The following is a 19,565-nucleotide window of genomic DNA, read 5'->3' on the forward strand; positions in this document are numbered from 1 at the left end:
TGTACATTAACTTTAAAATGAACAACTTACACTAGTGGCCAAAATTGTAGAAACCTTTTGGGAAAAGATTTAATGGCTTATAACACCACTTTTGGGGGGAATAATACCATAATGTTATACATCAATGGAAAGATAATAAAATGAAGAATGTAATGCAATAACATTTATAAAGGATTATTTATTAGAACAGCAGTCAGAAAGAAGAAAAGTGAAATACATAGAAAAAAGGAGATATACAAAAATTCTCACTATGTCAAATAATACTTAGTTTGGTAACCTTTAGCTTTACTTACGGACTTACAATGCCTTCCCATGGAGTGAACCAAGTTTTTTAGTTCTGCAGCTCTAATAAAGTGAAACCAAGATTAAATTATTGCCTCTGTTAATTGGACTTTATTGCTGGGTTGCTTCTGACTAACAAGTTTCTTTAGTCGGCTCCATAGATTTCTGATTGGGTTAAAGTTTGGGCTATTCCCAGGCCATTCCAGCAGTGAAATATCTTTATCTTGAAAGCACCTTTTGCACACAGCAGCAACATGACATGGAGCGGAATCCTGTTGAAGTAGAAAATAAATAAATAATTATTTATAGAAATATATATAAACGTTTAACTATCTGGGAAAAGATCATATATGGAACACTTCCGTTTGGGCTCAAGTATTTCATTTATGGGGACGCGGGTGGCGCTGTGGGTAAAAGCCTCAGCGCCTAGGGCTTGCTGATCGAAAGGTTGGCGGTTCGAATCCCCGCGGCGGAGTGCGCTCCCGTTGCTCGGTCCCAGCGCCTGCCAACCTAGCAGTTCGAAAGCACCTCCAAGTGCAAGTAGATAAATAGGGACCGCTTACTAGCGGGAAGGTAAACGGCGTTTCCGTGTGCGGCTCTGGCTCGCCAGAGCAGCGATGTCACGCTGGCCACATGACCCGGAAGTGTCTCCGGACAGTGCTGGCCCTCGGCCTCTTGAGTGAGATGGGCGCACAACCCTAGAGTCTGTCAAGACTGGCCCGTATGGGCAGGGGTACCTTTACCTTACTTTACCTATTTCATTTATGTTTTTAAAGCATTTACATTCCCATTATTGACGCAAATTCTGCCCACTCCTTTTGCTGTCATACAACCCCAGATCATAACACTATCTGGGTGTTTCAAAGTCAATGTAATGCATGTAGGATGTAAATCTTCTCTGATTCTTCTCCTTGCATATTTCATGCCATCACTACCAAGCGAGGAGATTTTGGTCTCATTGCTCCTAATAACACTGTCCCATTGTTCCACTGTCCAGTTAACATGGGTTTTAGCCCAGTTTAATCTTTTCAATCTTGGCTTGAGAGATAACAGTGGCTTTTCCCTTAGAAATCTAACATTTTGACCAGTCCTTGCACTCAACTTCACATTACATTGTGCCATGTCATCTTGTAGACACCCAGATGATTTTCTTCTGTCACATAGGCACAGTCTCTCCATTCTTCAATCGTCACTTGCTGTTGTGCACCTTTTCCTGCCTTTACCAGTCTGATTTTGTAGTGACTGAGTTTCCTTATACCTCTTCAACAATATATTGTTGAGGGGACTTGAGGGGGCCTACAATTTGATATGGGTGAGATAAGGCGATGAGTGGAAGACTGCATTCAATACCAGATATGGGACTTTCGAGTATTTAGTCATGCCGTTTGGTTTGCAATCAGGTATGGCCACCTTCCAGGCCTTCATCAATCATGTGTAGGCAGACCTCTTAAACAAATGGGTCTTATTGTACCTCAATGACCTCTTAATTTTCTCGGAGAGCCTTAAAGCACATGTGCAACACGTGAAGGAGGTGTTGTGATGGCTGAGGGCACACAGGCTCTACGCCAAGTTGGAGAAATGCCAGTTCCACAGGAGAGAAGTGGAGTTTTGGGGGTATCAAGTGTCTCCTGATGGGGTGTAAATGGACCCTGCGAAGGTGAAGACGGTGTTAGAGTGGCAGAAGCCCAAGACAAAGAAGGACTTGCAGAGGCACTTGGGCTTCGCTAACTATTACCAGAAGTTTGTGCCCAACTACTCGCAACTCACCACGCCCCTCATGGACTGTTTGAGAGGTAAGAAGCCATTTGTCTGGATGGAGGAGGTACAGCGTGCGTTCAAGAAGCTCAATGAGATGTTTGCAGCAGGAGTATCTGTACCATGCAGATCATTATCAACTGATGGTGCTGGAGTCGGATGCTTCTGAAAGGGCGGTAGGAGCAGTGCTGCTTCAGGAAGATAGCCATGGCAACCTGAGGGCGGGCACATTCCACTCTCGGAAGCTGAACACCTCGGAACAGAACTACACCATTTGGGAGAGAGAACTGCTAGCTATAAAGGAAGCCTTAGGGACATGGAGGCACTTCCTAGAAGGAGCACAACACCAAGTGGAGGTGCGCACAGACCACAAGAACTTAGAATACTGGCAGACCGTGACACAACTAAACCAGAGACAAATCCGATGGGCGCAGTTTTTTGCTCATTTCAACTTCCACATACAATATGTGCCAGGGCATCAGAATCACAGGGCGGACGCCTTGTCTGGGAAACCTGAGTACATGGAGAGAACAGAAACAAGATTGAAACACATTCTGAAGCCAAAACAGTAGCAACTGGTGGTGGCGCCTGTTGTCGGAGTAGATGAGTTTAAGCAACAAATAGAAGGAGATGAATTTGCACAGCAGAAACTGACAGCGATACAGAGCGGTGAGAACAATACTGAAGGATTCATTGAAAGGGAAGGTCTCTTGTTCAAGGGAGAGGCGCTCTACATACCAGAAGGTAACTTGCAGGTGCAAGTCATGCGGCAGTGTCACAACAACCCAACAGTGGGCCACTTTGGATAGTACAAGACCGTAGATCAGCTAAGCAGACGGTTTTGGTGGCCCAGAATGAGAGAAGAGGCTAAGGAGTATGTTAAGGCATGTAACACTTGCCAGTGAGCAAAAATGCCACGGGTAGTGCCGGGTGGGCTGCTGCAGCCACTTCTGACTCCATAAGGACCATGGGAGGTAATTACGATGGACTTTATCACGGACTTGCCAGCCTCCAGGAAACAGACAGTGGTCTGGTTTGTGGTGGACTTGTTCATGAAAATGGCACACTTTGTGCCATGTCCTAAGCTGCCATCAGCACAGGAAACTGCACAGATGTTTGTCGACCACGTGTTCAAGCTGCACGGGTTGCCATTCCGAGTGATTTCGGACAGAGGGACACAATTTACCTCACAATTTTGGAGGAAGCTGATGCAGCTTTTGGAAGTGGAAGTGTATATAACAATGCAGTGCATGCGTTGATCCAACAAACACTGTTTTTAGCCAACTATGGAAAACATCCCAGAGCATTTCCAGATCCATGGAGCACCTTGTCAGTGCCAGCAGCAGAGCAGTTTGTGGGGGAGATGCAGGCTTTACAAGAACTACTGAAGGAAAAACTGGACGGGGCTGAGGCATCATACAGAAAAGATGTGGACGGGTGTAGACAACAGGGGAGGAGATCAAAGTGGGGGATAAGGTGTGGTTGTCAACAAAGGACTTGCCAATGAAAGGGAGGTGCAGGAAGTTGGAGGCAAGGCGGTTTGGGCCCTTTGAAGTGGTAGAACAGATAAACCCAGTGTCGTTCAAACTTATACTCCCAGCCTCGATGAAGATATATCCTGTTTTCCATAGGGCTCTCCTGTCACTGTATGTACCTGCACACCACTACCAGGAACCTAGGCAGGCACCCCCTCCCGCCATTATGGTAGAAGATCAGGAGGAATTTGTGATCCAACAGATTATAAAGTCAAGGCTGTGTAGAAGAAAGTTGCAGTATTTAGTGTCATGGAAAGGTTATGGACCTCAGGAAAACTCTTCGGTACAGAGCCAGGATTTACACACCCAAGAATTGCAGAGGCAGTTCCACTGTAGGTACCCCCCCCACAAGCCCAAGCCTAGAGGGTGGAGGGAGGAAAATGATCTTAGCTAAAAAGCTGAGGAGAGTGATACAGGGTGGGAACCAGAACCGAGAGAGTCCTCTGTGGCAGGCAGCAAGGCCAAAGAGGAGGAGGAAGGGGGCTTAGAGGAGGGGGTGATGTCAGAGAACAGGATTCTTTGACAGACAAGACAGAGACTAGAACAGTGGAAAAACAGTGAGAATTCCTGAGAAGGGGAGGAAGCAATTAGCCCCAGGAATTCAACCTTTGTACACACAGAGGAGGGGGACAGAACGCAGAGAAGAAAGTTGCAGAGCACTGAGAGTGAAACAGACACAAAGTGAAAGGAAATGATCTCTGCCAAATCTCGTCGAGCTATGAAAGTTCATGAGAAGTGCGAAAAAGAGCGGAAGAGACCGTGGGGGCTTGTCGTTGAAGGAAGGGGTGGAGCTCAGACTCAACATCAAACTTGGGGGAAGACGCAGAAGATTGAGCTCCGCAGTGATTAATGAGTTTGAGCAATAAATATGAAATAATTTCTGCCAGAGTTGTCTCACTTCTCTGGGGGAGACCCAGAGTTACAATAACTAACTTCACAAGTAGAGTTACAAGAAGTTTTGTAAGGTGGATTTTATCAATTATTGCAATGTATAATTTACAAATCGTTGGTTTATGATTAGGATTTAAAGGTAATAATTATAATCCCAAAATGAAATATAGGATAAGTGGGGAAACCATTAGTTGAGGAAGAGTAAAATTTCAGGCTGTTGTAGCCAAATGCTTTCTATATTATATATAAGTTGAATGTTATGTTTAAAGTAACTGCAAAAACCAATGAAAATTATTATTTGGCTAAAACTTTTCATAGAATACAGCGAAGTGAACAAATTTTGTTGCACTACGTTCTTGATTAAATTATCTTTCCATTGATATACAATTTTATGAATTAACTCCAAAATGAGTGGTTTTTTGAGCCAACAAACCTCTGAAATACACTTTTTTTCCAAAAGGCTTCCACAATTTGGGCCACTACTGTATATCAAACAAAGCAACATTCAATAATCCATAAAAATCTAATAATAAATATATTGGTAAATGACAAACAACAAATGATCATACACCCAACTCCCTTCAGTTCATCTCCATTTGTTCCTGAGGCTCTAATCCCCTTTTGTCTCCATTGCAGATTGTAATGAATTAGAAATCAAGAACAAAGGTGACCACAAAACAATCTGCAGAGTGGAGAAGGCACGTAAAAATTTGGAATGTGGAAAGAGATCCAGTCAGAGCTCCCATTCCAGTTCCCATCAGCAAACTCTCATTGGAAAGAAACACTATCAGTGCATGGAATGTGGAAAGAGTTTCAGTATGAGCTCCTCTCTCACTTCCCATCAGAGAATTCATACAGGGGAGAAGCCCTATAAGTGTGTGGAATGTGGAAAGAGCTTCAGTCGGAGCAGCAAACTCACATTCCATCAGAGAACTCATACAGAGGAGAAACCCTATCAGTGTGTGGAATGTGGAAAGAATTTCAGTCAAAACTACAGTCTCATTTCCCATCAGACAATTCACACAGTGGAGAAACCTTATCAGTGTATGGAATGTGGAAAGGGTTTCAGTATGAGCTCCTCTCTCACTTCCCATCAGAGAACTCATACAGGGGAAAAGCCCTATCAGTGTGGAGAATGTGGAAGGAGCTTTAGTCAGAGTAGCCATCTCACTTCCCATCAAAGAATTCATACAGGGGAGAAACCCTATCAGTGTGTGGAATGTGGAAAGAGCTTCAGGAAGAGCTATGGTCTCACTAGGCATCAGAGAATTCATACAGGGGAGAAACCTTATCAGTGTATGGAATGTGGAAAGAGCTTCAGTACGAGCTCTGATCTCACTTCCCATTACAGAATTCATACAGGGGAGAAACCCTATCAGTGTGTGGAATGTGGAAAGAGCTTCAGTCATAGTGGCCATCTCACTTCTCATCAAAGAATTCATACAGGGGAGACACCCTATAAGTGTGTGGAATGTGGAAAAAGCTTCAGTCAGAGCAGCAAACTCACATTCCATCAGATAATTCATACAGGGGAGAAACCCTATCAGTGTGTGGAATGTGGAAAGAGTTTCAGTCAAAGCTACAGTCTCGTTTCCCATCAGAGAATTCATACAGGGGAGAAACCTTATCAGTGTATGGAATGTGGAAAGAGATTCAGTACGAGCTCCTCTCTCACTTCCCATCAAAGAATTCATACAGGGGAGAAACCTTATCAGTGTATGGAATGTGGAAAGAGATTCAGTATGAGCTCTGGTCTCACTTCCCATCAGAGAATTCATACAGGGGAGAAGCCCTATCAGTGCGGAGAATGTGGAAGGAGCTTCAGGAAGAGCTCCAATCTCACTTCCCATCAAAGAATTCATACAGGGGAGAAACCCTATCAATGTGTGGAATGTGGAAAGAGCTTCAGGAAGAGCTACGATCTCACTAGGCATCAGAGAATTCATACAGGGGAGAAACCCTATCAGTGTGTGGAATGTGGAAAGAGCTTCAGTCAGAGCAACAAACTCACATTCCATCAAAGAACTCATACAGGGGAGAAAGCCTATCAGTGTGTGGAATGTGGAAAGACCTTCAGTACGAGCTCCTCTCTCACTTCCCATCAGAGAATTCATACAGTGGAGACACCCTATCAGTGTGTGGAATGTGGAAAAAGCTTCAGTCGGAGCAGCAAACTCACATTCCATCAGAGAATTCATACAGGGGAGAAACCCTATCAGTGCATTGAATGTGGAAAGAGCTTCAGTCAGGGCTCCCAACTCACTTCCCATCAAAGAATTCATACAAAGTTTGGAAAAAAACCATCATATAGCTTTAGGTGCCAGGCGAAAACATATCTGTTTAACGAGGCCTTTGGCTGATTAACATCTAATTCCCTTTTAAAATGTGGTGGGGAGGGGGGTTACAGATGTGGATTTTGTATTTTTATATTTTGTTTTTTATGTTGCAACCGTCCTGAGACCTGTGGGTGTAGAGAATAGGAGCCAACTCTTAGAGGCTGAGGGGTCTTTGCCCCCCAATAAGATATTTGAGGGGCCACCCCCCCAGTTGATAGGCATGTCCCTTCCAATTGGGTGCATGCATCATGTGATTGTCAAGACGGGCCTTACCTGGCTCCCACCAATATTTTATTCAAGTTGGCACCACTGGGTGGGGTGGTATACAAATTAAATAAATACATGAATTGCCTTCCTTTGCACATGTTACAGTTTGTTCATATCCTTATTTATTATCATTTTTAAAATTGATGTGTCCTTCATCTGAGGATGTCACAATATAAACATACAGGATGAAAGCATGGCTTTCTCAAAAACAAGTCAAGCCAGAGAAATCTCTCCTCCCCCTTTTTTTGGATGGAGTTACAAAATTCATTGATCAGGGCACTGCTGTGGAAATAGTGCATCTGGATTTCAGTAAGGCTTTTGACGAAGTCCCCCGTGATATTTTTGCAAGGAAGCTGGTAAAATGTGGGCTGAATGAGGAAACTGTTAGGTGGATTTGACTGACCAAACCCAAAGAGGACTCCTTCATGGTTCCTCATCATCCTGGGGGAAAGTGACAAGATGGGTGCTGCAGGGTTCTGTCCCAGGTCTGTTGTTGTTCAACGTCTTTATAAATGACTTGGATGAAGGAACTGAGGGGATGCTCATCACATCTGCAGACAACACCAAACGGGGATGACCAGTATCTTGGGCAAGGTGGAGGTGCTGAGGACCAGGTCCTTTGTGGCCAGCATGGAGAGGAAAAGGTCCATGGGCTGGTGGAGACTGGGCTCTGTCTTGATGGCGAAGAGGATGGTTGTGTTCTCCAGCACAGTCAGTGTGGGAATGTTCAGGAAGGCAGGAGAGGATTTATTATTTATGTTTGTGCATGTTGTATTGCCTGATGACAAACATATATTGTCACCTCTTCATATTTTTATATATATTCATATTTATAAGGAGACTGCACTAGAATGCTCCCAAATACATATTCTAAACTCCAAATCAGGTAGAAAGGTAATTAATTAATTAAGTTTGTTTGCTTGCATTCAGTAAGAAGCCCTCAGCCTACAGGCACAAGTGAGGGTGATTTAGCCAAGATAAGAGCTTAGAAAGAACAGCAAAGCCAGATTCATCATTTTGAATGGGCTTCATGATGAACATGTTAGGAGAACCAGAGCTTACAGGGTTAATAGCTCATGGAGTGATGTCCTGTCCCTGGGGGGGTGTCACATATGGGGTTCTATGCTTTGTTATGTGAGATGAGTTACTTTCGTTTTTGCTGCCAAAGGAGAAACAGCAATGTCTGCTCCCGGACTGCTGATTTATTATGCCGCTGTAAATAAAGCTTCATAGATTAGGAAGAAGCTGCATGCTGAGTGTTTTTCTGCAAGCCTGAGATTCCTTCACACAGAGCACACACCACTGATCACAACACGTCCGGAGCAGAGCTGAGGCGCAACTGGTGTGCTGGACGTTATATTTCACAAGTGATGGCTGCATAACACCACAGAACACCTATCAATGATAGATACTGAAGATCCGGTCAGTCTTCTCCAGAGAGCTCAGCTCCTCCACAATCTTCCCCTGCCTTTCCCATTTCTTCCCTACTTTTATTAGGACATTCCTAGCCCACTTTCCTCCCAGGAACTCAAGGTGGCCTTCATGGTTCTCCCTGCCACCAATTTTTATATTCACAGCAGCCCTGCCAAGTAGGCTAGGCTGGCCCAAGGTCTACCAGTGAGCTTCATGACTGTGTGGGGATTCGAACCCTGCTCTCCCAGGTCCTCCTAGTCCAGCCCTCCAACCACTACACCTCTGCCTGGCTCCATCTTGCATCTCTCCAGCTGCCCAACACCAACGGCCTTCTCCCCCTTCCTGGCGGGTCTCTCTGACTCCAAGGAAGACTCCACCACCTCCCTCAGGTTCTGCTCCTCTTCTGGGACCCCTTGAGACTTGGAGGTCCCTCCTAGGGGTCTCCTCCCTCTCCAGGAAGGGCAGGGCTGTCCTAAGAAGATGAGGCAGAGCAGCCCTTGAACAGCTGGCAATGCTTCTCTTTCCTTTGGGCTGGAGCATTGGATATAGCAAGGGATATGGCATAGCCGTAGAATGGGCTTCCACCCAGAGCCAAGGCCAAGCAGATGTCTCCAGGAAGCCCACCAGCAACAGCCCACTCCTGTGGCCTGTCCTCTCGCAGGTGCCTTCCATGCTAGACTTCTTCTCTAGCTGGAAGCTCTAGACAGCTAGGTCTGATTATAACCAGAGATACTCTCCTCCTCCTCCTCCTCTGTGAAGAGACATGACCCCCGTTCAAAACTGGCAAGCCTGTTGTCCTTGCCACATCTTGTGGCTTCTAATTTCACCAAACCAATTAAACATTATGAGAATAAGTTCCCATCCATGTTAATAATGACCCAAAGCTCTCCCCTCTCCCTGCTTGACTGCATGAATGAGGGAGCCAGGCTCTCTGTATATATATATATATATATAACTGTATATATATAACTAATCCACACCTAATGACCCACCTAAGTGGTACTCAGGATATCACTCAAGAAATCACTCAAGATATCCCTCAAGCAATTAAGGAACAAAAGAAGAAAAGGCACACTAGCCTGGGAACTTCCTCTCTGCCCAGAACATTGGAGGCTATACACCATACCTCCTCTACAGTATTTATAGGAACTCAAACACTGAGATCCTGCTCTGTTCCAGTAACAAGAAGCCGAAAGCACCAGCCTGAAGATGACGAGTGAGACCTCGTCGAAACGTCGCCTAGACACCCCAACTTTTACACGGGAAGATACCCGAGGACACCAAAACCTGCATTCCTGTACCCGTGAAAATCTACGAAAGCAAATATATATATATATATATATATATATATATATATATATATATATATATATGGAGGTTTTGGTGTCCTCGGGTATCTTCCCGTGTAAAAGTTGGGGTGTCTAGGCGACGTTTCGACGAGGTCTCACTCGTCATCTTCAGGCTGGTGCTTTCGGCTTCTTGTTACTGGAACAGAGCAGGATCTCAGTGTTTGAGTTCCTATAAATACTGTTGAGGAGGTATGGTGTATTGCCTCCAATGTTCTGGGCAGAGAGGAAGTTCCCAGGCTAGTGTGCCTTTTCTTCTTTTGTTCCTTAATTGCTTGAGGGATATCTTGAGTGATTTCTTGAGTGATATCCTGAACTCAGGATATCACTCAAGAAATCACTCAAGATATCCCTCAAGCAATTAAGGAACAAAAGAAGAAAAGGCACACTAGCCTGGGAACTTCCTCTCTGCCCAGAACATTGGAGGCAATACACCATACCTCCTCAACAGTATTTATAGGAACTCAAACACTGAGATCCTGCTCTGTTCCAGTAACAAGAAGCCGAAAGCACCAGCCTGAAGATGACGAGTGAGACCTCGTCGAAACGTCGCCTAGACACCCCAACTTTTACACGGGAAGATACCCGAGGACACCAAAACCTGCATTCCTGTACCCGTGAAAATCTACGAAAGCATATATATATATATATATATATATATTCAAATACAAAACAAAATTATACTCTCCATACATCTTAGTTGCATCTTATTTCTCTTTTTTTGACTTAACTTGTCTGCAAATCCTTCATAATTTAACTTTAAACACATTTCTATTTTGTTATTTACATTATTACTGTAAACTTCATCCCAATTTAACACTTATTTCCCACCACAATGCTTCATTAAAACTTACAAACGTAATCTGATTGTCACTTAATTTTTGCAAATATTCAATAAATTTTCCCCAATCTTCTGTAAATCTTTGGTCTTGTCGGTTTCGGATCCTTCCTGTCATTCTGTCCAATTCTGCATAGTCTATCATGTTTGTTCTCCACTCTTCTAACGTATGTAGCTCCTCTTATTTCCATTTCTGGGCCATCAATATTCTTGCTGCAGTTACTGCATATAAAAATAACTTCTTTTCTTTCTTATTTATCTCATTACCTGTAATACCTAGTAAAAATGCTTCTGGTTTCTTAACAAATGTATATATATATTTTTTTTTATAAATATTTTTTATTGCGTTTCTTTCCATAGGTTCATAAATTCAGAAACATACAAGAGTTATAGACAAGAAACAGATTATAAAAATAAAGGAAAATAATAAAAGAAAAGAAAAAAGAGTATATACGTGTCAAATCATCTTTCCATAATTTATCACTGTCAGTTGGACCTCCTCACATCTTCCAGACCCTGCGTTCCCTGCAATGCAATATCGGTGTCAGCAATTTGTTACCTTATTTCGCAACTTAGTGTAGCTTTCAATTATTATGTTTCCAAATTCAAAAAATTGTAATTCAACTTCAACTCCCTTCAAAATAAACACAATATGTTTGTTTCAAATTGTCTCCTCTTTTTTTGTTATGACTTACTTTAACATTTACCTAATCAAATTGCAGAAGCATAACATTTCCTAATCGTGCACAGTCTTAGCATTCAAACAACTTATAGTATTTTTGCAAATAGTCTTTAATTTTTTTCCAGTCCTCCTCTATTGTTTCCTCGCTCAGATCTCGGATTCTGCCAGTCATTTCAGCTAATTCCATATAGTCCATCAACTGCGTCTGCCAGTCCTCCAGTGTGGGTAAATCTTGTGTCTTCCAGTGCTTTGCGATGAGAATTCTTGCTGCTGTGGTTGCATACATAAACAAAGTTCTATCCTTCTTTGACACCTTCCGGTCCACCATGCCCAGAAGGAAGGCCTCCGGTTTCTTAGGGAAGGTATATCTAAATACCTTTTTCAGTTCATTATAAATCGTTTCCCAGAAGGCCTTCACTTTTGGGCAGGTCCACCAGAGGTGAAAGAATGTCCCTTCTGCCAACAAATGTATATTTCAACATTTTCTTCAATTCATTATAAATCATTTCCCAAAAGCTTTTTACTTTCTTACATTCCCACCACATATAAAATGTACCCTCTTTTTCTTTACATTTCCAACATTTGTTACTTGTCTTGTACATTTTTGCTAACTTTACCGGTGTTACATACCATCGATACATCATTTTCATCACATTTTCTTTTATGGTTGTATATGCAGTAAATCTTAAACCTTCTTTCCATAATTTTCCCCAGTCTTCCATTTGTATATTATGCCCTAAGTCTTTGGCCCAGTCAATCATAACTGATTTTACTTCTTCATCCTTAGTACACCATTCTAACAATATCTTATACATTTTTGCTAGAATTTTAAAATCATTATTCAATATTTCTATCTGAAATTTTGATACTTTGTCAGCAAAACCCCTTTGATTCAAATCTTTTTTAAACATTTCATTTATTTGAAAAAAATTCAACCAATCATTAACATATTCCTTAACTTCTTCAAATGGTCTTATTTTCCATTTAACTTCTCTTTTACTTATTAGCTTATCATATGTCACCCATCCTACAGTCATATTAACTTTCTTCACACTCATCGCCTCCAATGGCGATAACCAATATGGAGTTTTTTGTTCCAACAAGTTTTTATATCTTTCCCACACTTCAATCAGGGACCTTCTTATGATGTGGTTTTCAAATCCTTTATGTACACGTTTCTTATCATACCACAAATATGCATGCCACCCAAATCTATTATCAAAACCTTCTAAATCTAACAAATCAGTATCTTCTAATTTCATCCACGTGGCTGCCCATGTCCACATTCTGGTAGCAAATATATACCTGCTCCTTCCACCCATGATGAACCCCATTATTTATGGAGTAAGGACCAAGAGAATCCAGCAGGGCCTCTTCAAGATCTTCTGTGTCAAAACCAGATAAAAGGCCAGGAACTTGGAGCATCTCTTTGAGTTCAGCTGCATCCACTTGCGGGAAAGCACAGGACAAGAGAGGGCTCTTCGTTCTCTGCTTCCTGGTTTCCCCCAGGCATCTGGCTGGACACTGTGAGAACAGGTTGAGAACTAGATTGGCCATTGGCCTAATCCAGGAGTCTCTTCTTGGATTCTCATCCACCTATGCTCAACTTGTATAGAGGTGTAAATAAAGCAGCATATCACACAACACCAGCCAGCCTCCAATGTTTCCAAAAGAACAGGAGTGCAATGGCTTATCCACACTCATTTTGGCCCTCTCTTTCCAGGCAGAGCTTTAACGCTCCGTGTCTGAACATGTTTTCCCTGTCCTCAAAAACCTGCTAATAATACTGGTTCCCCAGCCACTCTGGGCGGCTTCCAACAAAAGATTTAAAATACCGTATTTTTCGCTCCATAGGGCGCATCTGACCATAGGGCGCACCTAGTTTTCAGAGGGGGAAATCAAGGGGGAAAATATGATTCCCCCCCCCCCAGCTCTGGGAGCAGCGGACAGGCCGCCTGCAGCCTGTGTGCTTCCAGACCTTCTCCCTGCTTTTGCAGGAGGTGGGGGAATTTCTGCACCCGATCCTTAGCCTCAGGCATCATCTGAACCAAGTCTGGAGCCTGATCCTGAAGAGTCCCAGTCTGCACAGGTTCCCCTGCAACAAGCACCAGCTGAGCCGAGTCAGGGGCCTGAGCCTGCCCTGGCTCCAGATGCGGGGATTACCTTGTCGCCTCCAGCTGGGCCATCGCTTACAGCTGCTCCACTACCAGTTTGGTCAGGGGAGGCTGAGGTGGCCCCTCGGTCTAGTAACCCACTGACATCTCCCAAGCTGCAGAGACTAAGGTCTGAGAGGAGAGACCTGAGTACTCACAGGAGAAATACTCAACCTTCGGGTGAAACAGGGAGGTGAGTTGCCGGGGGATCAGGACCAGCCGCTACCCTGACGGAGAGCAGGAACAAAATGCTGCAACCAGTAACATGGTTACTTAGAGGTGTTTATTATTTACAGCAGACTCTACAAATTACTATATACAAGAACAGATACAGATCTTAACTAGCTCTCTCTTAACAAACTCCAAACGACTCTTTTCTCTCAGAACAACACACACTCCAGTCAGTAAGGTCATAAGTCATGATGCCTGTGTGAGTTCTCATCCAATGGTAAAGCTGTATCCAAGGTTTCATATCTCCAGGCAGAATTACTCCCCTCAGTCATCCTTGGCCTTCGGCCAACTCTTAATTGACTCTGTCTGTAGCTGCACAGAATGGCACATAGTCAAAAATACCAACAGCAGTCCCCTGATTAACAAAGTTTCTAACTCCATCCCAAAAAAGAAAAGAAAGATTTCTCTGGCTTTCCTTGTTTTTGAGAAAGCCATGCTTTCAACCTGTCTGTTTATGTTGTGAACCACTGTGAAATCCTCAGATGATGGGCAAATAATTTTTAAAAATGATAATAAGAAGGATATTGGCAAGCTGGAACATGTGCAAATGAAGGCGACCAAGATGTTCTTATTTTATTTATGCATTTAATTAATATCTATACCACCCTATACCAGGGGTGCCAACTTGAATAAAATATAGGAGGGGTTTAGTAAGCCTCTCCTCACATAATAAATAACATGATGTGGTGCATGCATGCCATTTCAATGGCAATGCCTATCAACTTGGGGGTGCCCCCTCAAATATTTTATTCGGGGGGGGGGGGACCTGTGGACCTTTAAGAGTTGGCGCCTATTCCCTACACCCACAGGTCTCAGGACGGTTACAACATAAAAACACAAAATACACATCTGTCACTCCACTCCCCACCAAATTTTAAAAGGGCATTAGATGTCAATCAGCCAAAGGCCTGGTTAAAAAGGTGCCTATTTGACAGACTCCTAAAGCTGTATAATAGTTTTTCTGACCTCTGAATGAATTCTTTGATGGGAAGTGAGATTGGAGCTGATACTGAAGCTCTTTCCACATTCTGCACACTGATAGGGTTTCTCCCCTGTATGAATTCTTTGATGGGAAGTGAGATTGTAGCTCGTACTGAAGCTCTTTCCACATAACATACACTGATAGGGTTTCTCCCCTGTATGAATTCTTTGATGGGAAGTGAAATTGGAGCTCTTCCTGAAGCTCTTTCCACATTCCAGGCACTGATAGGGTTTCTCCCCTGTATGGATTCTTTGATGGGATGTGAGATCGGTGCTCCAACTGAAGCTCTTTCCACATTCCAGGCACTGGTAGGGTTTCTCCCCTGTATGAATTCTCTGATGGGAAGTGAGATCGGAGCTCCTCCTGAAGCTCTTTCCACATTCCATGCACTGATAGGGTTTCTCCCCTGTATGAATTTTTTGATGGGAAGTGAGATTGGAGCTCTTACTGAAGCTCTTTCCACATTCTGCACACTGATAGAGTATTTGCCCTGTATGAATTCTTTGATGGGAAATGAGATCGGTTCTCCTACTGAAGCTCTTTCCACATTCCACACACTGATAGGGTTTCTCTCCTGTATGAATTCTCTGATGGGAAGTGAGATTGGAGCTTGTACTGAAGCTCTTTCCACATGCCACACACTGATAGGGTTTCTCTCCTGTATGAATTCTCTGATGGGAAGTGAGTTTGTAGCTTTCAGTGAAGCTCTTTCCACATTCCACACACTGATAGGGTTTCTCCCCTGTATGAATTCTCTGATGCTTAGTGAGATTGGTGCTTTTACTGAAGCTCTTTCCACATTCCACGCACTGATAGGTTTTCTCTCCTGTATGAATTCTCTGATGGAAAGTGAGATTGTGGCTGTGGCTGAAGCCCTTTCCACATTCCATGGATTGATAGGGTTTCTTTTCAACGATAATTCTTTGTTGGAAAGTGTAATGGAAGCTCTGACTGCAGCTCTCTCCACACTCCAAATTTTTACCTGGCTTCTCTTCTCTGAGGATTTTGTTGTGGTCACCCTTGTTCTCGATTTCCAATTCATCACAATCTGCAATGCAGACAAAAATGGGTTAGAGCCTCAGGAACAAATGGAAAAGAACTGAAGGGAATTGGGGAGGGGGATGTTCATTACCTTTGTTGTTTGTCATTAACCAATATATTCATTATTAGACTCTGATGGGTTGTTGAATGTTCCTTGGTTTGATATACATTAGTGGTCAAAATTGTCGAAGCCTTTTGGAAAAAAGTGTTTTTCAGAGGTTTGATGGCTTATAACACCACTTCTTTTGGAGTAATATCATAAAATCATATATAAATGGAAAGATAATTCAATCAAGAATGTAATGCAACTAAGTTTGTTCAATTATCTGTATTCTATCAAAACGTATAGCCAAATAACTAGAAAAACGAAGTACAACTTGCTTAGGTTTTCTCAGCGTGTTATGTGATTGCTATTGTTGATTGGTTTTTTGTGTTTTTTCATGTAGTGAGTTTCTATAATATAATAAAATTAAAGAAATGGCACAAAGAGTTGACTGTTCACCCAGAAAGCGATGTAAAATAGCCAATGTGGTGTAGTGGTTAAGAGCGGTAGTCTCTTAATCTGGTGAACTGGGTTCGCTTCCCCACTCCTCCACATGCAGCTGCTGGGTGACCTTGGGCCAGTCACACTTCTTTGAAGTCTCTCAGCCCCACTCACCTCACAGAGTGTTTGTTGTGGGGGAGGGAGGGAAAGGAGAATGTTAACCGCTTTGAGACTCCTAAGGGTAGTAATAAAGTGGGATATCAAATCCAAACTCCTCCTCCTCCTCTTCTTCTTCTTCTATTAAGTGAACAAGGCTACACTTATGAAGAAATTAGAAGAAAGATTTTGGGAAACATAACCAAAGCTGGCATTCCTATATTTTTGAAGAGCTATAAGGAGACTCAGTCACTACAAAATCAGACTGCTAAAGGCAGGAAAAGGTGCACAACAGCAAGTGACGATCGAAGAATGAAGAGACCGTGCCTACGTGACAGAAGAAAATCATCTGGATGGATACAAGATGACATGGCGCAATGTAATGTGAAGTTGAGTGCAAAGACTGATCTAAATGCTAGAATTCTAAGGAAAAAGCCATTGTTATCTGGGCTACAACCCATGTTAACTGGACAGTGGAACAATGGGGCAGTGCTATTTGGAGTGATGAGACCCAAATCTCCTTGCTTGGTAGTGATGGCATGAAATACGCGAGGAGAAGAATCGGAGAAGATTTATATCCTACAGTGAAACCTTGGATTATGTACCATCCTCCTTACGAACGCTTCGGGTAACGAGCTCCGCTAACCTGGAAGTAGGTCTCCTGGTAGCGAACTTTGGATGTGAGCGAAAGCGCGTCTCAGGATAAAAATGGATTCGGGTTAAGAATGGACCTCCGGAATAGATTAAGTTCTTAACCCGAGGTACCACTGTATTTCTAAATAAACCTCAACTAGGAAAACTGCCAGCATGCCGTGTCTTGTGTGACAGAAGTGCTAAATCTGACAATATACCACTGGTCCTGGAAGACCTACACTGGCTCCCTGGACATTTCCTAGCACAATTCAAAGTGTTGGTGCTGACAATTAAAGCCCTAAACAGCCTGGGCCCAGTATCCCTGAATGAGCATCTCCACCCCCACCATTCAACCTGGATACTGTGGTCCAGCTACGAGGGCCTTCTGGCGGTTCCCTCATTGCGAGAAGCAAAGCTACAGGGAACCAGGCAGAGGGCCTTCTCGGTAGTGGAACCCACCCCACTGAATGCCCTCCAATCAGATGTCAAGGAAATAAACAACTATCAGACTTTTAGAAGACATCTGAAGGCAGCCCTCTTTAGGAAAGCTTTTAATATTTGATGGAATATTGTATTTTGATATTTTTGTTGGAAATAGCCCAGAGTGGCTGGAGAAACCCAGCCAGATGGGCTGGGGATAAATCAATTATCATCATCATCGTCGTCATCGTCATCATCATCTTAACCAGAGGTACCACTGTACATGTATTACACCTACTGTGAAACACGCAGATAGTGTGATGATCTGGGGTTGTATGGCAGCAAAAGGTGTGGGCAGGATTTGCATCATGAATGGGAATGTAAATGCCCCAAAATACATAAATGAAATACTTGAGCCCAAACTGAAGCGTTCCACATGTGATCTTTTCCCCAGATACTGAAGCATTTACATAGTAAAGGTAAAGGTACCCCTGCCCGTACGGGCCAGTCTTGCCAGACTCTAGGGTTGTGCGCCCATCTCACTCAAGAGGCCGGGGGCCAGCGCTGTCTGGAGACACTTCCGGGTCACGTGGCCAGCGTGACATCGCTGCTCTGGCGAGCCAGAGCCGCACACAGAAACACCGTTTACCTTCCCACTAGTAAGCGGTCCCTATTTATCTACTTGCACCCGGGAGTGCTTTCGAACTGCTAGGTTGGCAGGCGCTGGGACCGAGCAGCGGGAGCGCACCCCGCCACGGGGATTCGAACCGCCGACCTGACGATCGGCAAGTCCTAGGCGCTGAGGTTTCACCCACAGCGCCACCCGCGTCCTTGCATTTACATATATTTATATAAATATTTACTGATTTATTTTTATTTTATATTTCCACAGGATTCAGCTCCATGTCATGTTGCTGCTGTGTGCAAACAGTGGTTTCAAGATAATCATATTCCACTCCTGGAATGGCCTGGGAATAGCCCAGACCTTAACCCAATCTTTGGAGCCGACTAAAGAAACTTGTTAGTTAGAACCAACCCAGCAATTAATAGAGGCAATAATTCAATCTTGGTTTCACATTATTATAGCTGCAGAAATTTTAAAAAACTTGGTTCACTCCATGGGAGGACGTTGCAAGGTCGTAATTAAAGTTACCAAACCTAGTATTAGTGGGCATGGTGAGAATTTCTGCACATCTCCTTTTTTCTATGTGTTTCCCATTTCTTCTTTATGACTGATGTTCTAATAAATACTCCTTCATAAACGTTAATCCGGGAAGATTGTTCTTTCAGGGCTCTACCATCGCCATTGATCCCCGGCATTGAATGTGTTGGCCTAGTGTGGGGCTCTGAGGTGAGCTTGGCTGTCTGGCTGGTGTACCGGCCACCTAGCGCACCAGCAGCCACCCTGTCAGGCCTGCTGGAGGCAGTGGCCGGCTGGGCCTTGGAGTTCCCTAACCTATTGGTGTTGGGGGACTTCAACATCCATGCCGATGCCACTCCCTCCTCACAGGCTCTGGACCTGGTGTCTTCCATGGCGACACTAGGGCTCTCCCAGTTTGTTTCGGGCCCCACACATCAAGCAGGCCACACGCTGGATTTGATCTTTGGCGTAGGTATAGATGTGATCATGTCTCCTTCGATGAAGGTGCCATGGTCTGATCACTATGCTCTGAAAGCCAGGATTGACTTTCCACCCCCACCCTGCTTAGGTGGCGAGCTGATTTGGGCTCGCCTGCAGAGGCTGATGGACCCTGATAGATTCCGTCAAGCCTTGCGGGACCTTGCTCCCCCTGGCGACTCATTGACTGAGCTAGTTGAGGGCTGGAATATCCAGCTCCTGGCAGCCATCGATGAGATCGCACCTAAGTGCCCTCTGCGACCCCGCAGAAACCGGGCTCCCTGGTTTATTGAGGAGCTCCGAAAAATGAAGCGGGACCTCAGACAGCTAGAGCGAATATGGCAGGGTGACCGTGACGGAGCCTCAAGAACATCTTATAGGGTTTTTATGAAAACCTACGAGATGGCAGTGAAGGCCGCTAAGAAGTCTTACTTCTCGGCTTCCATTGCATCCGCTAGCTCTCATCTGGCGAAATTATTTAGTATAATTAGGTCCTTAATGT

General features: G+C 43.9%; 3 protein-coding genes across 5 annotated transcripts in view; 2 read left to right on the plus strand and 1 right to left on the minus strand.

The window, feature by feature from the left end:
• Window positions 1–7,976, plus strand: part of LOC114595136 (uncharacterized) — a 130,419-nt gene extending 122,443 nt beyond the window's left edge. For all 3 annotated transcript variants that reach the window (XM_077927910.1, XM_077927909.1, XM_077927911.1), the window contains one exon: window positions 5,100–7,976. In XM_077927910.1, the coding sequence (XP_077784036.1) occupies window positions 5,100–6,823 (1,724 nt within the window). In that variant the 3' untranslated portion in view covers window positions 6,824–7,976. The remainder of the gene's footprint in view (window positions 1–5,099) is intronic.
• Window positions 1–19,565, minus strand: part of LOC114589664 (uncharacterized) — a 999,511-nt gene that overhangs the window by 935,328 nt on the left and 44,618 nt on the right. The gene's annotated exons all lie outside the window — the stretch shown is intronic.
• LOC144327613 (uncharacterized) overlaps window positions 1–19,565 on the plus strand; it is a 257,507-nt gene that overhangs the window by 9,911 nt on the left and 228,031 nt on the right.

Source organism: Podarcis muralis, chromosome 4, assembly GCF_964188315.1.
Source record: "Podarcis muralis chromosome 4, rPodMur119.hap1.1, whole genome shotgun sequence".
Lineage (NCBI taxonomy): Eukaryota > Metazoa > Chordata > Lepidosauria > Squamata > Lacertidae > Podarcis > Podarcis muralis.